The sequence below is a fragment of the Gopherus flavomarginatus genome, chromosome 12 (genome assembly GCF_025201925.1).
Source record: "Gopherus flavomarginatus isolate rGopFla2 chromosome 12, rGopFla2.mat.asm, whole genome shotgun sequence".
Lineage (NCBI taxonomy): Eukaryota > Metazoa > Chordata > Testudines > Testudinidae > Gopherus > Gopherus flavomarginatus.
In genome coordinates, this window is record NC_066628.1 from 5,889,239 (window position 1) to 5,908,217 (window position 18,979).

At 57.7% G+C, this 18,979-nt stretch overlaps 1 protein-coding gene across 4 annotated transcripts; it reads right to left on the bottom strand.

Annotated features, from left to right (window-relative positions):
- Positions 1-1,807: 1,807 nt before the first annotated feature.
- On the bottom strand, positions 1,808-18,347 carry ABCF1 (ATP binding cassette subfamily F member 1). Of its 4 annotated transcripts, none has more exons than XM_050919500.1 (28): positions 18,195-18,347; positions 16,694-16,740; positions 15,943-16,026; positions 15,381-15,516; positions 14,715-14,752; positions 14,272-14,382; positions 13,716-13,790; positions 12,985-13,050; positions 12,620-12,715; positions 11,757-11,828; positions 11,375-11,473; positions 10,866-10,958; positions 10,353-10,475; positions 9,513-9,613; positions 9,279-9,364; positions 8,985-9,124; positions 8,492-8,640; positions 8,087-8,170; positions 7,356-7,480; positions 6,495-6,607; positions 5,725-5,896; positions 5,150-5,224; positions 4,435-4,505; positions 4,075-4,107; positions 3,576-3,744; positions 3,234-3,298; positions 2,930-3,002; positions 1,808-2,385 (listed from the first exon to the last, which is right to left on the bottom strand). In XM_050919500.1, the coding sequence occupies exons 1-28, from the start codon at positions 18,283-18,285 to the stop codon at positions 2,219-2,221; spliced, it is 2,754 nt and encodes a 917-aa protein (XP_050775457.1). In that variant the 5' UTR covers positions 18,286-18,347; the 3' UTR covers positions 1,808-2,218. The 4 variants fall into 4 exon arrangements, with proteins under 4 accessions (XP_050775457.1, XP_050775456.1, XP_050775455.1 ...); XM_050919499.1 differs by having other exon boundaries at positions 10,866-10,961; positions 12,985-13,047; positions 18,195-18,346; XM_050919498.1 differs by having other exon boundaries at positions 10,866-10,961; positions 18,195-18,346.
- Between the last annotated feature and the right edge of the window lie 632 nt (positions 18,348-18,979).

The following is an 18,979-nucleotide window of genomic DNA, read 5'->3' on the forward strand; positions in this document are numbered from 1 at the left end:
AGAGGCAGACCTATGGATGGAAATGGGGGCTGAGAACCAGTCTGAAGGAGGAGGGGAGATGGGTCTAATGGGTGCTTATGTATGGGGAGGGAGAAAGGGACAGGCAGGCAATGGGGATAGGAATGTGGGTGGAGGGTATGTTGACGGGAGGCTAGGGTGAGGCAAGGAGACAGGGACAGTAGAAGGGGTAGAAGGTGTCATGCTGGGGGTGGGGTGGAGGTGAGAATATGCAGAGGAGTCTGTGCCTGCTACAACACACTCCCCTCTAGGCCTGTTATGGAGCCAAGATCCAGAGTCTCACTATACTATCAGTAACTAGCTCTGAAGCCCACTTGCAGAGCATTTCCTAGCCCTCTGGTGCTAGGCTATAGAGAGGATGACAACCTACTACTGGTATCAGTTACACGGGTAGCTCAAGTGGCCAAGGGCTGGGCAGTGGACCTAAAGGCTCCAACCTTGCTAGGTGTCAGTATGATGCCACAGTTTGCTTTTTAAAAGAGGCCCTGTGCAGTCGTGGCTAGGGGGAGGGATGGTGAGCTCCTCCTGCTGCATGGGTTGCTCTAACAAAAGGCTCCGTAAAAAAGCACTAGGCACGTCCGTACAAACTAAACTTTCATACAGTGACTTTATACTGCTCTATATGCTGCGATGTAAGAACAATGCTTATATTCCAATCAGTTTATTTTATAATTATATGATAAAAATGAGAAAGCAAGGTATTTGCATCTGATTTTGTGAGCAAGTCATTTTTACGTGAGATGAAACTTGGGGGTAAATAAGACAAAACAGCCTCTTGCAAGGGGTACAGTAGCCTGGAACAGTGGAGAACCCCTGATTTAGGGAGCAGGATACAGGGGCCTTTCCACACTGGGGGGCTGGGCTCTGCTCCAGCCAGTTGAGAATTGGGCCTACGATTTTACCCTAATTGAGCCCCCTGTAGACAGTAAGTTTGTCAGATGACACCATAGCAACCCTGTGGACTGGAAAAGGTCTGAAAGGGGAGAGCCCCCTGGCTTAGCCCAAACACACAGGCCTGGAATTCGAGCAGGAGGCCTGGGCTGTCAGGCCTGGTTGACACTGTTGTTCTTAAGCCTGATCTCCATGAGCCCATACCAATGTGTCAGAAACTAGGCCCAAGGGGGGTATGAAATGAGGGCAGGGGGCTAGTCTGCCCTCCTTCCCCCCATTCCTTGTGAGGGTTCTTAAAGAGACTCAAGAGAGAAAAATTGGTTACTGTCTAGCAGCCTCCCCCGCCAGGCCCACAAGAGCAGGGACCCCTCCGCTTGCTGTAGCGAAATCCGAGCCCCCACATGGGACATGATTTTGTTCCCCAGCCCTGATGTGTCTTTTTCCTTCCTCCTCAACACTGCTGTGAGCCTGCAACCAGAGAGGTGGCCTGAACCGCCCACTACTGGCACAAGTTTGCCAGGTGGTGGAGCTGCTGATCAGCCCCACCCTGGGCCCATGCTGCTCCGGTACCCAAGGTTGCAAGTGAGAGAGAGGTGCGAGTGCCAAACCCTGTACCCCGTTCTACATGGTTCAGCCTTTCCCTCTCTATGGCAGTAACACAGATGAATCCATCCCAATCAACCATTGGCCCCATGTGCGTCACGAGTTGTGGGGCCTCAGCCCAGCCTCCAGCAGGGCAGGCACCCTGCTCCCAATGCCCCCTCCCCACCAGCCACGTGGGCAGAAGTGGCCCCAGCTCCCCTCTGCCCCCTTGAAGGAGTGAGTGGGCCGGACAGACACCCTCCACGCCCAACCTCTTCGCCCATGATAAATCCACATCCCCCGCACAATCAAAGCCACCACCAGCCACTTTTTTCCTTCCTGTTTTAATTGAATCCTGTCACACGGAACTAGAACAAAGCTCGAACCATCTTCGGAGCAGCTGCAGGGGTGAGAAGAGTCCAGCAATGGGGCACCATTCCCTCCCCGCCTGGTCCAGAAAAAACCATTCCAATACAAACCAGCCCTCCCCCCAACTCCCTAACCCTAACCCCCCTCCCACCCTTCATATAAATAACCCGTGGCCCTTCCAAGAAAGGAAGCAGGTGGCAAAATCCACCCCCTTTCACAGGTTTAGCCCCGCCCCATCATTATAGCCACACCTCCTCTGCTATCCAGCTGCACAAAAGTCCTGCTGCAAAGGTGCAGGTGGGTGAATGGGGAGTCCATGATGGGCAGGGGAGGAGCTTTGGGAGGCCCCGCCCCTGCCTCACTCGCGGGGCCGGTTGATGATGACCTCGCCCAGGGCCTCCAGCACCTCGCGCTTGTAGTCATCGAAGTCGCCGTCAATCTGCTCGACGCTCTGCTCCTCCACCACCCACAGCTGGCAATTGGTCTCCGTGATCAGCCGGGCGTCGTGGCTCACAATGATGACAGCTGCAAGGGGAAGTGTGTGGGGGGGATTAGGGGAGCAGGGGGATCCTCCATTCCAAGAAGTGGGAGATACCATCCCACAGATGGGGGAGGAGGGGCATATGTTTGAGGGTATTGCCCAGGAAAATGCATGCTGGGTAGTTTGTGCAGGTTCTTTTGTGGGGTGGTGTCACTTGGTGAGGGGCATTATAGGAAGGGTTTTCAACCTTCTCCCCTCAGAACAGACCCATCCAGCCTCATATATTCCCTCCCTTCCCCCCGGAGCAGACTAATGGATCCATCCTGCCCTAAATTCCCACCCCAGTCCCAGCCCCAGACCAACAGACCCTTCTGGCCCAGAATTTCCTCTCCTCACCCTTGGACCAGACCAATGGATGGTTCCAGCCTGGAATTCCCCCCCCCCAACCCAATGGGCTCTTCTGGCCCAGAATTCCCTCCCCCCCTCCGACCCGGACCAAACTAATGGGCTGTTCCAGCCTGGAATCCCCTCCCCACCAGGCCAATGGGCCCTTCCAGCCCAGTCTAAGCACCCGCTGGCGTCACTCACCCCCTTTGTACTCATTGATGGCGTCAGCCAGAGCATCGATGGACTCGATGTCCAGGTTATTGGTAGGTTCATCCTGGGGAAGAGACAATGGGCTGAGATGGCGACGGGGCAGATCCCAGAGAGAACACAGGAGTCCTGACTCCCAGCACCCCCCTGCTGCTCTAACGCACTGGATCCCACTTCCCTCCCCAGAACCAGGGACAGAACCCAGGAGTCCTGGCTCCCAGACCCACCCCCCACTCTAACCCACTGGGCCTGGTGCTCTCCAGGGCTCTGTCCCACCTCTTGCCCCAGAGACACTCACCAGAATGAGGACATCAGGCTCTCTGCAGGCCAACTCGGCAAACACCACGCGAGCCTTCTGGCCGCCTGGGGGGAAGGGAGAGAGTGGAGCGGGGTGAGGGATGAGACGGGGAGCCCCCTTCCCACTTGTCTACATCATCCCCCATCCCGGACAGCCAAGCCCTTCCCACCTCCAACTTAAGCTGCTGGGTGCCCTCCCCCAACCCCCACCTGCCCTGGGTGCCCCCTTACTTCTCCAGACCCTGCCGCTTACTCTGTATACTCAGCCCCAAGTCTTCCCTAGAGCCCTATCCAAGGCCCCCACCCCCAGGCCCACCCCCTCCCCTCAGCCCTGCCCCCATACCGGAGAGCTTGCAGATCTGGATGGTGTGGGCATGGCTCTCGAGGCCAAAGCGCCCCAGGCACTTGCGGGCGTCCTGGTAGGGCAGGTTGAAGTTGCGCTGCAGGTACTCTGTCGCCGTCTCCTGCATGTTCAGCTGGTCAGCGTATTGCTGGTTAAAGAAGCCAATTTTCTACGAGGAGAGAGAAAGGGGCGGAGTCACCACTCAAAAGCACCGCCCCCTTGCTGCCGCTTCCCCTCCATCACACCCTGGCTCTGCTAGTGCCCCTCAATTGCATCCTGCAGACCTCTGCTATCCCAGCCCTGGCCTCCAATCTCAACCTGCAGCTCCGTGCTATCCCAGCCCTGGGCGCCCCCCAGCTCTGCCAATGTTCCCAGTCCCAATGTGCAGCCCCGCCCTGCTATCCAAGCCCTGGGCTGCCCCCCAGCTCTGCAGGTGCCCCAATCAATCGGGCTCCACTACCCTCACAAACCTCAGCATTTGGGTCCCGTTATTACTTACTAGTCTGTGGTTTTTCCTCATCTCCCCTCTTTTCTGAAAGGAAAAGACAAAGGGGTGAATGGATACTACTTTCCTCTGCCCTCTAGTGTGTTAACAGCACACAGCAAGCCCTCACTCAGCACTGAACTGCAGCCACCTCTGGGGTGGGGCAGCTGAGGAAGAGCCGCACAGTGACACAGCACAGGGATTGCTCACTCAGCACTGAAATGCAGCCACCTCTGGGGTGGGGCAGCTGGGGAAGAGCTGCACAGCAGTTTAGGACAGGAGGGAAGGGGAATTCTGTCCCCAACTGAACACACACTGAGGGAGAACAGAATTGGGTTGAGTCTGGATTCGGGGGTTCTGGGAGGGGCCCCTTACCGGTGTGAGCTTCCCCGTCAGCAACAGCAGCAGCGTGCTCTTCCCTACGCCGTTCGGCCCCACAATGCAGACTGAGGGGCAGAGAGAGAGAGAGCAGCCATCAGTGACTCAACCAGGCCAGGAGGGCAGTGGGTTAGCACGGGGGCTTGGCTGGGACTGATTCATTAGCATCGGACTTCCCACTACCCGCCCCACGACTTGTGGGGGGGTGTTATTGTAGGGTCTTCTCAAGAGTGCTATGAGGGCCGCTTCGTTAACGTCAGATCTCTCGGGATGCTACAGGGTCTGTGCGGGCTGGTTTGTTATTGTTAAGGTCTCTCAGGCATGCGAGTGTGTTGTTGTAGGGTCTCCTGGGGTTACTAGGGGGCTGCATAGGCTGATTCGTTATTTTAATGTCTCTCAGGGGTGCTAAGGGGGTTGCGCAGGCTGTTACTGTAGGGTCTTTCCTGGGGCTGAACAGTCCAATTCATTGTCGTAGGGGTGTTGGGGCTGTGTACAGCCTTGTTATTGTAACGTCTCATGAGCGCTGTGCCTGCACCAACTAGTTCATCATCATCGAGTTACTGGGTGAGGTTATTATTGGGTCTTGCCCACAGGTGCAGCCTGTATACCCTGGTTCGTAGCGTTGCGGGGGCTATAGGCAGAGGGAGTTTTGGGGCTGCATGCAGGTCAGTTTGTTATTGTAGGGTCTCTCAAACACCGGCCGGTCACTCACTTCTAGACTCCATGTCGATCCCAAAATCCAGACCCTTGAACAGCAGCTGCTGTCCCTCATAGCCAAACACGACACCTGCGGAGAAGGGGCAGGGAGGAGGGTGAGAGGAGTGGATGCACAACTGCTGGACAGCGCTCCAGGGGGACCTGCTCATAATGCACCACTCAGCTCTGGGGCCCCTGGGAAACCGGGGTCAGAAAGAAAACGCCTCAGCATCCTGTATCCTCACAGGATGAAAAGGGGGCACTCACCGGGTGCTGAAATGCAGCCACCTCTGGGGTGGGGTGACTGGAGAACAGGCACACTGCAATGTTACCCAACAGTTTGGGGGAGGAAGTGAAGGGGAATCCGGTGTCCATCTGTGGCCACAGGGTGGCAGACATCTGGGAGACAGAATGGATGTGGTGTGGGGCGGGGGGGGAGGAGGGGAATTAGATTTGGCCAAGACAGCAGGGTTCACACCCCAGGGGAGTTCTAATAATGTCACAGCGCCCCCTAGTGTCATACTGGGGCCAGCTCTGACTGTGACAGGAGAGCGCCGCTGTGAAGGCCCCCTACGCTGGGTGGGGACATACCATGCAGGCCCAGGATCGGGGGACTGAGCGACGGTGGGTCGGGAAAGGTGAATTTCACTGTGTATTCCCTGGGCCTCTTCAGCAGCTCGGGGGCCTCGTTAGCCTCTTCATCCAGGTTCTTCTTGCGGCATTTCTGCTGCTTTCGTGTCAGGGCCTCCTTGGTTTGCTTTTCCTGGAGACGAACAGAACGACAGACCAATGAGCCCATCCAGCCCGGTATCTCACCTCCCTCTCTGTCACTCCAGATCAAACCCATGTGCCCATCTAGCCTGGTATCCTACCTCCTCCCAGTCACTCTGGATAAAGCCCATGTGCCCATCTAGCCTCATATTGTGCCCCTTCCCTGCCCCCTCAATCAGACCCATGGACCCATCTAATCCAGCTCATCAGATCAGGAGGCCCATCTAGCTTGGTACCCCCTAGCTCCAGAGTCCAAGCAAGTACAATCCACCACACTGTACCTCAGGGGGCACTACAGCCCCATGGCAAGGAAGGGATGATTTTCATGTGACACCCAGCTGGGGCTCAGCTGCCACCCCTCAGCGTGAGGGGTGAGTGTTAACCCCATTGTTGTTGGGAAAGAGATTCTTAATTCAGTAAAATCCTGCAGCAGTGAGTTCCCTGGGTCAACATGATAGGGCTAAATTCGAGGTAGGAAAGAGCTGGATTGAAGGCAGTGGCCTCCTAGAGGGGAAAGGCCCCATATCCTATTCCTCAATTCCCCAAACCAGCCGGTCCCCCCTGCCCTGGGGCTGGATCTTACGACTCACTGCTTGTTTCGTCGACTTCCCACCAGCCTTGAGGTCTTTCAGTTTCTTCTCCTGTTTCTCATACTGTTTGAGCAGCTCTTTCTGCTTCTGCTGGTACATCTTCTTGAAGGTCACTGCAGCAGAACGGGGGGTGAGGGGTTGTAGTTAGGGCGCTGCTCTGGGACGGAGGGGGGAGGAATCCGGGTTCGACTTCCCACTCAGCCACTTTCTTTCCCTCCCCGCTTCCTCCCTGGGGGACTGTACCTGGGACCCTCTGGATGTAAACAAAGTGATCTCAACTCCTAGAACTAGAGGACGAGGCCTGTGGAGGAAGCTCACCATTCAGGAGAGCCAAAAATTTTTCATCAAAACTCTTTTTGCAAGGGAAAGCGGGGTTTTCAGCCAATGGAAAACTTGGGGCTCTCACATGTCCCTGTGGCACCTCATGGGACTTGTAGTTCAGGCACCTCACGCTCTCATTGTCGGCTCTGGGCTGAGCTCCCTGGCTGGACTACATCTCCCATGAGGTACTATGACACAGGGTTCCCATGATTCAATCTGGCAGATCAGTGGAAGAGATGCATCATGGGAAACAGTTTGGCCAAGAAACTCAGTCCATAGGGAAGAATGGGGGTATGGGGCAACTGATCTACAACTCCCATGATGCACCAAGAGCCCACAAACCCTACCCCTGGAAGGAGACCAAACCAGCCTCCAGATGGGCTCAGATCTCTGTGTGACCCAACCTCCTCTTAATCCCCACCCCGAGCAGATCAGTCTCTGCAACTGCCCCAGCTGCTCCCCTGGTCCCTATTCACATAGTTCCCCTACCTCCTCTTCCTCCCCCTCACTGTAGTTGCCCCCGCTGCTCCCCCAACTCACTGTAGTTGCCCCGGTAGTAGAAGAGTTTTTGCATGTCCAGGTGGATGATGTCAGTGCAGACGTCATCCAGGAAGCCTTGGTCGTGGGAGACGATGAGGAGAGTTTTTTTCCATGTCTGCAGGTAGCTGGGCAGGTGAACCGGGGACAAACAGAGGAGAATCAGACAGACGGATGGACGGACCCTGGTCCGCAGCTAGGAGGGACACCCCAGCCAAGGGGGAGGGGATAGAGCTAGAACCCCCAACATACACCCCACGGTGGGATGTAGGGCAGCCTCACTTAGCCCAGCAGTGGGGGGAATCTACAAATGGGAGCTCTCGTCTAACACCTCCCACCACAAACCGGGCCCCATGCACCCTCCCTGTCGCCTCACCAGGGGGCGAATCCCAGCCAGTCCAAATCCTGGCCCTTGGCTGAGACCCTTGCCCCATAGGGGAAACCCCCAGAGTCCAAACCCTGCCACAACAGAAACCCCCTCCCCCCAACACAGCTTATAACCCACCTGACTCTTGCCCCCATCCCACCAACCCCCATCTACCTCTGACAGCCAGCGAGACCCCTCGCCCCACCACAAGGGGCTAAGCACAATTCCCCCAGTGTGGGACTCCCAGGGTCCACCCCCGCACAGTTGCTGCTCGCTGAATGGACTCCCCCTAGAGCTGGCAGCTGCTGATGCGAAACAGGGAGTCCCGGCACTGAGGGGAAAGGTTTCTCCAGGGCTGGGCACTCACTTGTTGAGCCAGATGACGGCGTTGAGATCCAGGTGGTTGGTGGGTTCATCCAGCATCAGCAAGGTGGGCTCCATGAACAAAGCCCTGAAGGAGATGGAGTGGGTGAGCGGTGCCCCCTAGTGACTCCTTGCAGGACTGCACCAGGGCAAGGGGACTGGCTGGATCAGGGAACGAGACACAGGGCCTTTCCCCTCTAGGGGGCCCTGGTTCCAGACTGGATTGTTCCCATCTGGGTGTAACGAGCTGTCAGGTCTCAGCCTAGCCCCAAGCAGGGCAGGTGCCCCAGTGAGTGGGTGGGTGGTGTGTGACATGCCCCCACCAACGGATCTACTGCATCGACTCACCCAGGTCAGCACATGTGGGATCACGGGCCCATTATGCTGCCTCCACCCCGGCCAGCCTCACCTGGCCAGAGAGACTCTCATGCGCCAGCCGCCTGAGAACTTCTTGGTCTGCCGGTTCTGCATCTCGGGGTTAAAGCCCAGACCGGCCAGGATGCGCCTGGCTTTGGCCTCCGCTGCGGCCGCCCCCGTGGCCCGGAGCTCCTCATACACCTGTGGAGGGGGAGACGGGCGGATTCACCAGGAAGCCTTCACTTCCTCCTGATGCTAGAGCCTCCTCCTCTATAGCCCTGGCTCCCTCCATATCTCCCCTCCCCAGACCCCTCAACTGCCCCCATGCTTCACCCTCTTGCCCACTCTCTGCTCCCCCACATTACTACAACCCTCCTTCATCCCCCTGCATGCCCCCCCCTCCGGTTTGCCCTCCCCTCCCCTGCTCTCCTCCCCGCAGCAGTTGCAATGGTACAAAAACCTGTAAACAGTGGCTTAGCCCTCCACCCTCCCAGCTATTTCCCTTTCCCCACTGCCCCCCTTCCCTCCCCCACGCCCCCCCGTACCTTTTCCAATTGCTCAGCCACGCTGTCGTCCCCTTTCTCCAGCAGAGCCTGCAGCCGCTTCTCCTCCTCCAGCAGCTTCAGCCGCTTGGTGTCGGCCTTGAGCACCGCCTGGACTGCAGGGGTCTCATCTGCTATCACCTCTGGGGGTGGGGAGGTAGGGGCGGAAGAGGACTCAGTGAGTGCAAGGTTCCCTGCTCTAACCACTAGCCCCCCACTTCCCTCCTGGAGGCAGGGAGAGAACCTTGGAGTCCTGGCTCCCAGCCTCCCCTGCTCTAACCCCCAACCCCCACGTACCTTGCTCGCACAGCAGCACATCGATGTTAGGGGGGATGCTCAGGGCCCGGTTTGCAATGTGCTTCAGCAAGGTGGTTTTGCCCTTCCTACAAAGGGGGAGGGAACAAAAGGGTGAAGCAGGGAGGGAGGAAGCAAAGAGGAATCTGCAGCACAGTGCCCTCTAGCGTGGCACAGGAGTAGCTCTGACCCCGTGAGAGGAGAGCACCCCTGGGAGGGATCCATCCATCTACTTACCCGTTGGGTCCCACCAGGCCGTATCGGCGCCCGGCCACAATGTACAGGTCTGCGTTGACGAAGAGCTCCTTGCCATGAGCTGAGATGCTGAATTTCTCCAGCTGCAACCACACAGGGGAGAGATCAGAAAAGATGGTACGACCTCCCCCATGCCAGATGTGTGAAATGGTATGACCCATTATTGGGCAAGTCGCCCCCCCACCCCAGAATACCCTGCCATCTCATGGTACGACCCTCCCTCCAGCCAATGATCCCCATGACCACCTCTTGGTACAACCCATTTCCTCTCCCATTTGCGCAACCCCCCCTTCAGATGGCATAACCCAATCCCCACAATCCCCAATAATATGACTCCATATAACTGTGTCACCCACTCTATATCCTTGCCAGATGGTATAATCCACTCTATGTCCTCAGCCACCACCACCAATGGCCCCACCATCTCATGGTACAACCTGCTCCCCCGTCCACTCCTCACATCCCCATAAGGTGGTGTGATCCACTCCCATCCCCCTTACCACATGGTTCAACTCAGTCTCCCACCCAACGCCTGCTGCATGGCACAACCCAGACCCACCAATGGAGGGAAGGGAGGGGCTTAACCCCTTCCATGCTGCTGCTGGTCCTCCTTGTAGTGGGAAATACCAACTCCATCAACATGGGGGGGGAGAAGGAGAAGGAAAAGAAGAGGGTGGAATTATGGGACATTAACCCCTTCCACGTGGCTGCTAAAGGGAAGGCATCACAACGGGAAACACCAGCTGCTGACCATATTGGGAGAGTGGAGGGCTGGCGGGGGGGTTGACGCATTCCAAATAAACTCGGGGGTGGGGGAGGTACCTTGATGTCGGAGGCGTTCTCCAGCATGGCCTGGCGCGAGGACAACTCTGCCTGAGACACCGAGAAGTCGTTCTCCGCCGCGTTGGCAGCCTTCAGCGTTGCCACCTGCCGCTCAAACTCCAGCTGCAGGAGAGCGTGAGATGATGCCCCGGCCAAGGGACCCTCCCCCCAGTACCCAGCCTGCCTGGGGGCCATCATGCCCAGCTAGGTGGGTGCCCCAGCGGGGAGCCTATCAGGCCAGGACTCGCTCTGGGGGTGGGGGGACACGCACAAAATGGATCCACATTAGTTAGCCTCTCCTCCTCCCTGCAAGCAATTCCTACGATGCTTCACTACCAACTGGATGGCTGCAAAGGATTCTGGGAATACTGGCATGTGAACAAGAAGTGCGGCTAAAGACAGCTGGGAGCCACCCCACTGGAGGGGGGTGATCACCACACACAAGGGGTTGGAGGAGCCTGTTTGGCAGAAGCTTTGCCCCCTCCAGGAAGGATCCTCCCACCCAGAGCTCACCTGCTTCTTGAGCTTCTTTCTCTCTTTCTTGCTGAGATGAGCATAGGGGTCATCGTCCTTCTTCTCCCCCTCGTCGTCCTCATCCTCCTCTGACTGCTGTACCGACCACAGGAGGCTGGTTACCAACAACACTTTCCGCCCAGAGCCGGGATAGAACCCAAAAGTCCAGGCGCCCAGCATCCCCCCAACCACTAGACCCCACTCCCCTCCTAGAGCCAGGGATAGAACCCAGAAGTCCTGGGTACCAGTTCCACAGCTTCATCCTCTTCTGATATGCCTCAGCCCTACTTCTGCAGTGATCCCCTTCCAGGGGGCAGAGGGAAGGTTGGCTCCATGACCGTTCACCCTGGGCCTCTTTGCTGAGGTTGCCCATGAGGGACTGGGGGCCAGCTGGATGCTGGGAATGAGCTGAGAACCCACCAAGTTGTCTCACACCTGAGCCAGCCCAATGAATGCAGTTCGGTTTGAACAGGGCAAACCCACCCCCGCCGCCGAGAGGATTGTCTTACGGGCTCGCTGCCTCGCTTGGGCTTCTCTTTGCTCTTCTCTGGCTCCTCCGTGTCTTCCTCCAACTTCTCCTCCTCGGACTCCAGAGCAGCAAATTTATTCTGCAGCAGAACAGAAGCCAGCTCAGTCAGTCAACCACAATGAGCAGGGACCACTCTCCCAGAGCCAAACTGCAGCCAGCTCTGGGGTGGGGCAGCTGGGTACTGGCCACACAGCGATATTGCACAAAGACTCCTTGTGCAGCACAGCGCCCCCTAGCGCCACACTGGGGCTAGCACTGACTATGAGGGGAGAATGCTCCCTATTGAGTCCACCACCTGGTCCCTGCAGTACAGCGCCCCCTAGTGTCCACCAGTAGTAGGGAGCCCCCCCATGAACACTCACTTGGGCTGGTTGATTCTTTTTTCCTTTGGTTTTTTTCCCAGCTTCACTGGATTCCGTCTGTTTATTCACAGTCTGGAAGGAGGAGTGTGAAGGAGTTCAGGACACTCAGCTAACCAGTATCCCATCCCCCTTCCTCTCCAGGACCCCAGATCACCCCAACAGGCCCGGTATCACCCCTCCCTGTCTGGATCAGATGAAAGGGCCCATCTAGCCTGGTATGCTGGCCTCCCTTTGCACCACGCCACATCAGACCAATGGGTCCAATTCCGGAGTATTCTTGGGAAGCTAACCTCCATAAAGCTAGCTGGGCCATTCTGCCTGAAGGGGAGAGAACCCAGGTGTCCTGATTCCCAGTCCCCTCCTTGCTCTAACCCACTAGACCAGGGGTAGGCAACCTATGACACGCGTAAGCTGATTTTCAGTGGCACTCACACTGCCTGGGTCCTGGCCACCAGTCCGAGGGACTCCGCATTTTAATTTAATTTTAAACGACGCTTCTTAAACATTTGAAAAACCTTATTTACTTTACATACAACAATAGTTGAGTTATATATTCTAGACTTACAGAAAGAGACCTTCTAAAAACATAAAAATGTATTACTGGCATGCAAAACCTTAGAGTGAATAAATGAAGACTTGGCACACCACTTCTGAAAGGTTGCAGACCCCTGCACAAGACCCTCATTCAGCTCCCAGAATCAGAGATGGAACCCAGGCGTCCTGAGTCCCAGCCCCTCCTGCTCTAACCACTAGACACCCCTCCCTCCTTCCCAGCACTGGGACTAGAACTCAGGAGTCCTGGCTCCCAGCTCCACCCGCTCTAACCCTCTAGACGCCACATGCCCAGCACTTCTCTTGCCCACCTTGCTTGCTTTGCCTTTGGGTTTGGGTTCGGGTTCCTCTTCACTCTCCTCCTCTTCCTCGCTCTGGGCCAGAACAGCAAAGCCTGATCCTCCTCCCTGGGAGCCGTGGGAGAAACAAGAGCATTTATAAACAGCAGGGTCAGATTAAGTTAATAACCTCAGTTCCTAACACCAGATACATGTTGTGCAGCACAACACCCCCTAGTGCAGCGCTGAGGCATTGGGCCAGCACTGGCTGCGAGTGGACAGTGCCCCCTACGGAGCCCGCACCCTGTTCCCTGCAGCACAGCGCCCCCTAGTGCAGCCCTGGGGCACTGGTTTCCACACGCCAATCCCGCTGAATCTTGTAAATGCCACCTTCGCACCTGCTGCCTCCCTTTGTTCTTCTCGTTTTTCCTGCTCTTCCTCTTTTTATCGTCGTCTTCTTCCTGCTGAGAGCATAGAGCAAATCCTGGCCCGGTGAGACACGCTGTCTCTGACTGTACCTGACCCAGCCCAGCATCCCCGCCTCACTGCCCCAGTTAGACCCCTGGCCAGCGGAGCCAAAACTCATACCCAGCTGGTTGGCTAAGTTATTCTGCCACATGGGACTCCCAGCCTCCCCTGCTTTAACCCACCGGACCCCAATTCCCTCCAAGAGCTGGGGAATAGAACCCAGGCGTCCTGGCTCCAGCCCCCACTGCTCCCCTCTCAGAGCTGAGAATAGAACCCTAGAGTCCTGGCTCCAGCCCCCACTGCTCCCCACTCCCCTCCCAGAGCTGGGGAATAGAACCCAGGAGTCCTGGCTCCCAGCTCGCACTGCTCCCCACTCCCCTCCCAGAGCTGGAGAATAGAACCCAAGAGTCCTGGCTCCAGCCCCCACTGCTCCCCACTCCTCTCCCAGAGCTGGGGAATAGAACCCAGGAGTCCTGGCTCCCAGCTCGCACTGCTCCCCACTCCCCTCCCAGAGCTGGAGAATAGAACCCAAGAGTCCTGGCTCCCAGCCCCCACTCCACCCCCAGAGCTGTGATAGCTCCAATCCACGCCAGACCTAGCCATGCCCGTCCCAGTTAAGACCAATGGGAACCACGCAACATGGGGGCAATGGGAGACTGACCTGTTTTCTCTTTGGCTTGTCGTCCTTTGTCAACTTCTTGCCTGGCTGCTTCTCCTCTTTGTCGTCAGGTGGGGCCTGCAGGGGGCAACGTGTCAGCCCCACAACTTGGCATTGGAAGAGTTACCCCACTCCCAGGGGAGCAGCGACCTCCCCAGTCTAATCCCCCTGGGCTCCGGCCAGGCTTGGCACGGAACATCTCTAGCAGAGGGGGCTCCTGGACCCTCCTTTGGGGGGGGGGGAATGATCCCCCAGGCTGTTGGCGGGGAGGGGATGATCCCCCATTTCCTTGTCCTCTAATAGATCTGGGAATCCAGAAGTTCTACCTTCCAGCCTCCCTATTCTAACCACTAGGCACCACTGCCCCCGCCGGAACTAGGGATAGATAGAATCCGCAAGTCCTGATTCCCAGCCCTCCCTGCTCTAACCACTAGACCCCACTCCCCTCAGAGCTGAGGAGAGAACCCAGGAGTCCTGACCCCCTGCCCTGCACCACCACTGCTCTAACCCACTAGAAGACGTCCCTACTCCATGCTGGATTTCGTCCAAGCGAGCTAACCTGGTTGATCTTGTTCTTATTGGGTTTGGCAGGTCTCAGCGTCTCTTCCTCCTCCTCCTCCTCCTCTTCCTCACTCTGCTCCTGGCTCAGGGCGGCAAACACGTTCCCTCTCTAGGGGAAGGTAAAGCCAAGGTCGTTAGCAAAGGGTGGACATTTCCTCTCTCCCCCACACCAAGAAACCCATGGCAGGATCATCCCCCTACAACCTATTCCTTAAGTAGATGCCCCCTCAGGTCCCATCTCAACCGGGGCAGGACTGTGCCCTACAGCCCGTTTCCCAGCGCAGGACCCTGCACAGTCCATGTGTAGACAACAACCCCAACCCCTGGGGCTCCTTCCAGCCCACCCCCAGTTACAGCCCATTCCCTTGTGCAGGGCCCCTTGCAGCCCAAGCCTACAGAGCTCTCCTGAGCCCTGCGGCTCCTTCCAGCCTAGAATCTCACCTTCTTCTTCTTCCCACCTTTGGTGACGGGAACAGTCGCTGGAAAGGAAACAAGACTTTAGGGATCGATGGAAGGGAGACGCAACCACTCCCGCCATGGGGAGCTAGCCCCATAGAGCTCTTGGTCCTCCAGCACCTTGGGAGATCTGGGATGGGAGGGGGAGGGCTTCCTGGCGGGTTATCATCCTCTAACTCCCTGCTGACGCACGTGGGGCTGGCCTCTCCTGCCGCAGGGGCAGGGACTGGAGCGAAGGGTCTAGTGCAGTGGGGCAGGGACTAGGAAAAGGCAGGAAATGGAGAAGAGAGGCTCATGCTTCCATCCCATGGGGCAGGTCTCAGGACGGATTGGAGAGGGCCCCCCCTCTGGGCTTGCTAGCAGGATGGCGCTGCTTTTTATACCCCGGAGATGGCACCACAGACATTGTCTACCTGCCCCCCTGCGCCAGGCGTTACCCACCGCGTTAACCCCTCACACACCATATTCCAGGGGGTGGAACTGTGGCAAGATGAGCTCCTGCCAGCTGTCCAGATTAATGACTTGGGGGTATGGAACCCAGGAGTCCTGACCTCCAGGTCCCACCCCCGCCCTAACAGTTACCCCTCACTCCCTTACCAGACCTGGGAATGGATCCCAGGAGTCCTGGCCCCCAGCCTCATCCTATCTCACCTTCCTCATCCTCATCGCTGCCCGGAGCCGACAGCTTCTTCAGCTTCTCGATCAGCTGCTGCTCTTCCTCATCCTCCTCTGCCTCCTTCTTCTTCTTGTCTTTCTTTTTCTCTCGTTTCTTTTTCTGTTGTTGAAGCTTGGGGGGAGTGGGGGAGACAGAGATGAGGCGTGTCAGGGGGATCATATCCCCCATGCACACAGCCCGTGAGAACCTGGGGTGCAGGGTAGCCCTGGTTAAGGAAGGCATTCCTTTCTAACAGCACAGTTATTGTAGGTCCTACAATAACATCCAGCAGCCCTCCGGGAGAGTTCCTTTAGCTCAGTGGTTCTCAAATTTTTGTACCAGCAAGGCTTTGAGTGCAACCCCCCCCTTACAAATTAAAAACACCTTTTAACATATTTAACACCATTATAAATCCTGGATGCAAAGCAGGGTTTGGGGTGGAGGCTGACAGCTCGCGACCTCCCCGTGTAATAACCGAGCGACTCCCCACGTAATAACCTTGCGATCCCCTGAGGGGTCCCGAACCCCTGTTTGAGAACCCTTGCTTTAGCTGCTCACCTGTTGCTGCTGCTGCTCCTTCTCTTTAATGACAGCCTGCTGCTCGCTGACTTGTTTTTCTTCCACGGCCAACTCCTCAAAGAACTGGGGAGGGCAGCAGGGATAGATTAGAGCTCTGCTTCCCCCCATCAGGAGTCCTAGTGGTGAGGGAAGGGCGCTCCAGCTGGTGACCATTCCCCATTTCATTCACGCCCCCTGGGCAATGGGAGACTGCACTGTGCTATGGGAGATCCAGCCACCTTCCCTTGCCTGTCCCCTATCAGTGAGGTCTGAGACACACAGCTACTTCTCCCCATTTTTAGTACTGACAAACCCCAGTTGAGATCATGGCTGGACGCTGCCCAGACACACAGGGAGAGACAGTCCCTGCCCCAGCTGAAATCAGGCCCCGTTGTGACAGGCGCTACACAAACACACAGCAAGAGACAGTCCCTGCCCCAGCTGAGATCAAGGCCCTGTTGTGCTGGGTGCTGCCCAGACACAGAGCAAGAGACAGTCCCTGCCCAGCTGAGATCAGGGCCCCCTTGTGCCAAGTGCTGCCCAGACACACAATGAAAGACAGTCCATGTAACTAGCTATATGGTGGGAGGAGATATTAAGGCACAGAAAGAAGTGATTTAACTCAAGTCACGTAGCAGGGTGGGTGTAGAACCGAGGTCTCCTGAGTTAAAGGCCAATGCCCTGCCCACTAGGCTCCTGTACCAGAGCTCACACCTCCCCGAGCATGGCCCGGCTCAGTCCCACTTCTTACCGACTTCTTGGTCTTTTTGTCCTTCTTGCCTTTCTTCACCACTTTGTCTAAAACAAGTTTGGAGAGATTAATCCAGGTGGGAGAGAACCCAGGAGTCCTGGTTCCCAGCCCCTCCGCTCTAATCCATTAGACCTCACTCCCGTCCGTGAGCTGGGAATAGAACCCAGGAGTCCTGGTTCCCAGCCCGACCCTCTAATCCATTGTCCGTGAACTGGGAATAGAACCCAGGAGTCCTGGCTTCCAGACCTCTCTATCCACAACCACTCCCTCCACTGCCCAGGCCCGGCTGGGTCCCACCAGGTGCAGTTCTTGTGGGTGGATGTGTGGGCACATCTTGCCCTCCACTCCCACCTTAGTCCAGATCAGCCCTGGCTGAGCCTGGTTCAGCCCATTGCTCCCTCCCTCTGAGCCTGGTTCACCTCAGTGTCCCACCAGGCTCAGACCCAACCCCCCTCCCACCAAATAATCCGGCTTCAGTTCCAGCTCCACTCCTTCCCATCTAGCCCAACCCCAGAACTCCCCCTCCTGACAGTCTCTTCCCCATTAACCTCCTTTCCACTTCCCCCCACTTTCCTCCTGGAGTTCTTCCCCGCTCATCAGCCAGCTTAGGGTCCAGCCCCTTCTCCCCCTGCTTTGGCCCAATTCAGTCCCTCAGTTTTTATTCCACTCCTTAGCCAGGTTCTAACCCCGCCACAGCACAGTCCCAACCAGTACCATCCCCCGCAGCCAGCCCAGTCCCACTCAGTACCTCCGCTCCCAGCACTTCCCCGGACCCAATCGCCCCCCAGTTCTCAGTCTGCCCGCCCCAGCCCAGTCCCCTCCCCAGCCCAATACCTCCCCCACAGTTTTGTGCCCCTCCTCACAGCCTGGTACAACCAGCCCCTGCCCCAATCCCACCTGGCCCTATGTACTCCCCCGGCCCAGTCCCCCTCCGGCCCTGTGTACCCCCTCCAGCCCAATACCTCCCCCCTCGGTTCTGTGCCCCTCCTCACAGGCTGGTACAACCACCCCCCACCCCAATCCCCCCCGGCCCTGTGTACTCCCCCGGCCCAGTCCCGCCCGGTTCTCTGCCCCCAGTTCTCAGTCTGCCTGCCCCTGCCCAGTCCCCTCCCCAGCTCAATACCCACCCCCGGTTCTGTGCCCCTCCTCACAGCCTGGTACAACCACCCCCCACCCCAATCCCACCTGGCCCTGTGTACTCCCCCAGCCCAGTCCCCCCCTCGGCCCTGTGTACCCCCTCCAGCCCAATACTTCCCCCCTCGGTTCTGCGCCCCTCCTCACAGGCTGGTACAACCACCCCCCCGCCCCAATCCCACCCGGCCCTGTGTACCCTCCCCCGGCCCAGTCCCTCCGCCCAGTCCCCCCCCCCGGCCCTGTGTACCCCCTCCAGCCCAATACCTCCCCCCCCGGTTCTGTGCCCCTCCTCACAGCCTGGTACAACCACCCCCTGCCCCAATCCCCCCCGGCCCTGTCTCTCCCCGGTCCGGTCCGGTCCGCTCACCTGCGGCCTCCCCGACCTTCTGCTCCCCATCCCCGATCCACTCTTCCTGCGGCGGCCGCGGCGGCTGCTGCTGCTTCCCCCCCTTCGGCATGGCCGGCCACCGCGCCCAGCGCTCACATGCAGCCCCAGCCAGCAGCTGGGAAACCTCACCACTGCGCCTGCGCGGGGCGGCCCGGCCTGACCATCGAGTGCCGGAAGCGCCCAGCCCAGAGTGGCTTCCGCAGCACCATGGAGCGCCCAGAGGGCCGCGGAGCAGTAGAGACGCACTGTTGTGTGGCTAGACAAGTCCTTTAACTCCAATGATGTGGTTTGGTCTTCCATGGAGTGGGGGCTGCTGATTGGGGGCAGGGAGGCCCCGTCTCCAAGCCAGGCCCAGACTGGGGGGCTCCCTCCCTGTCCCCCCAAAGACAGGGGGCAGCTTATAGGGCAGGCAGCATCCCAAGGCCCCATCACACAACTATCACATGGAAGGAAATGCCACTGTGCTACCTCCATCCGTTCCCCGCACTGGGGGCCAGGACTCCTGCGTTCGGTCCTTGCTGTGCTGTCTGCGGGTGCTGGGCTGGGCCAGGTGGTTTAGTGCAGGGGTTCTCAAACTGGAGGTCAGGACCCCTCAGGGGATCGCAAGGTTATTACATGGGGGGTCACGAGCTGTCAGCCTGCACCCCCAACTCCGCTTTGCCTCCAGCATTTATAATGGTGTTAAATATATAAACAAGTGTTTTTATTTATAATGGGGGGGTCACACTCAGAGGCTTGCTATGTGAAAAGGGGTCACCAGTACA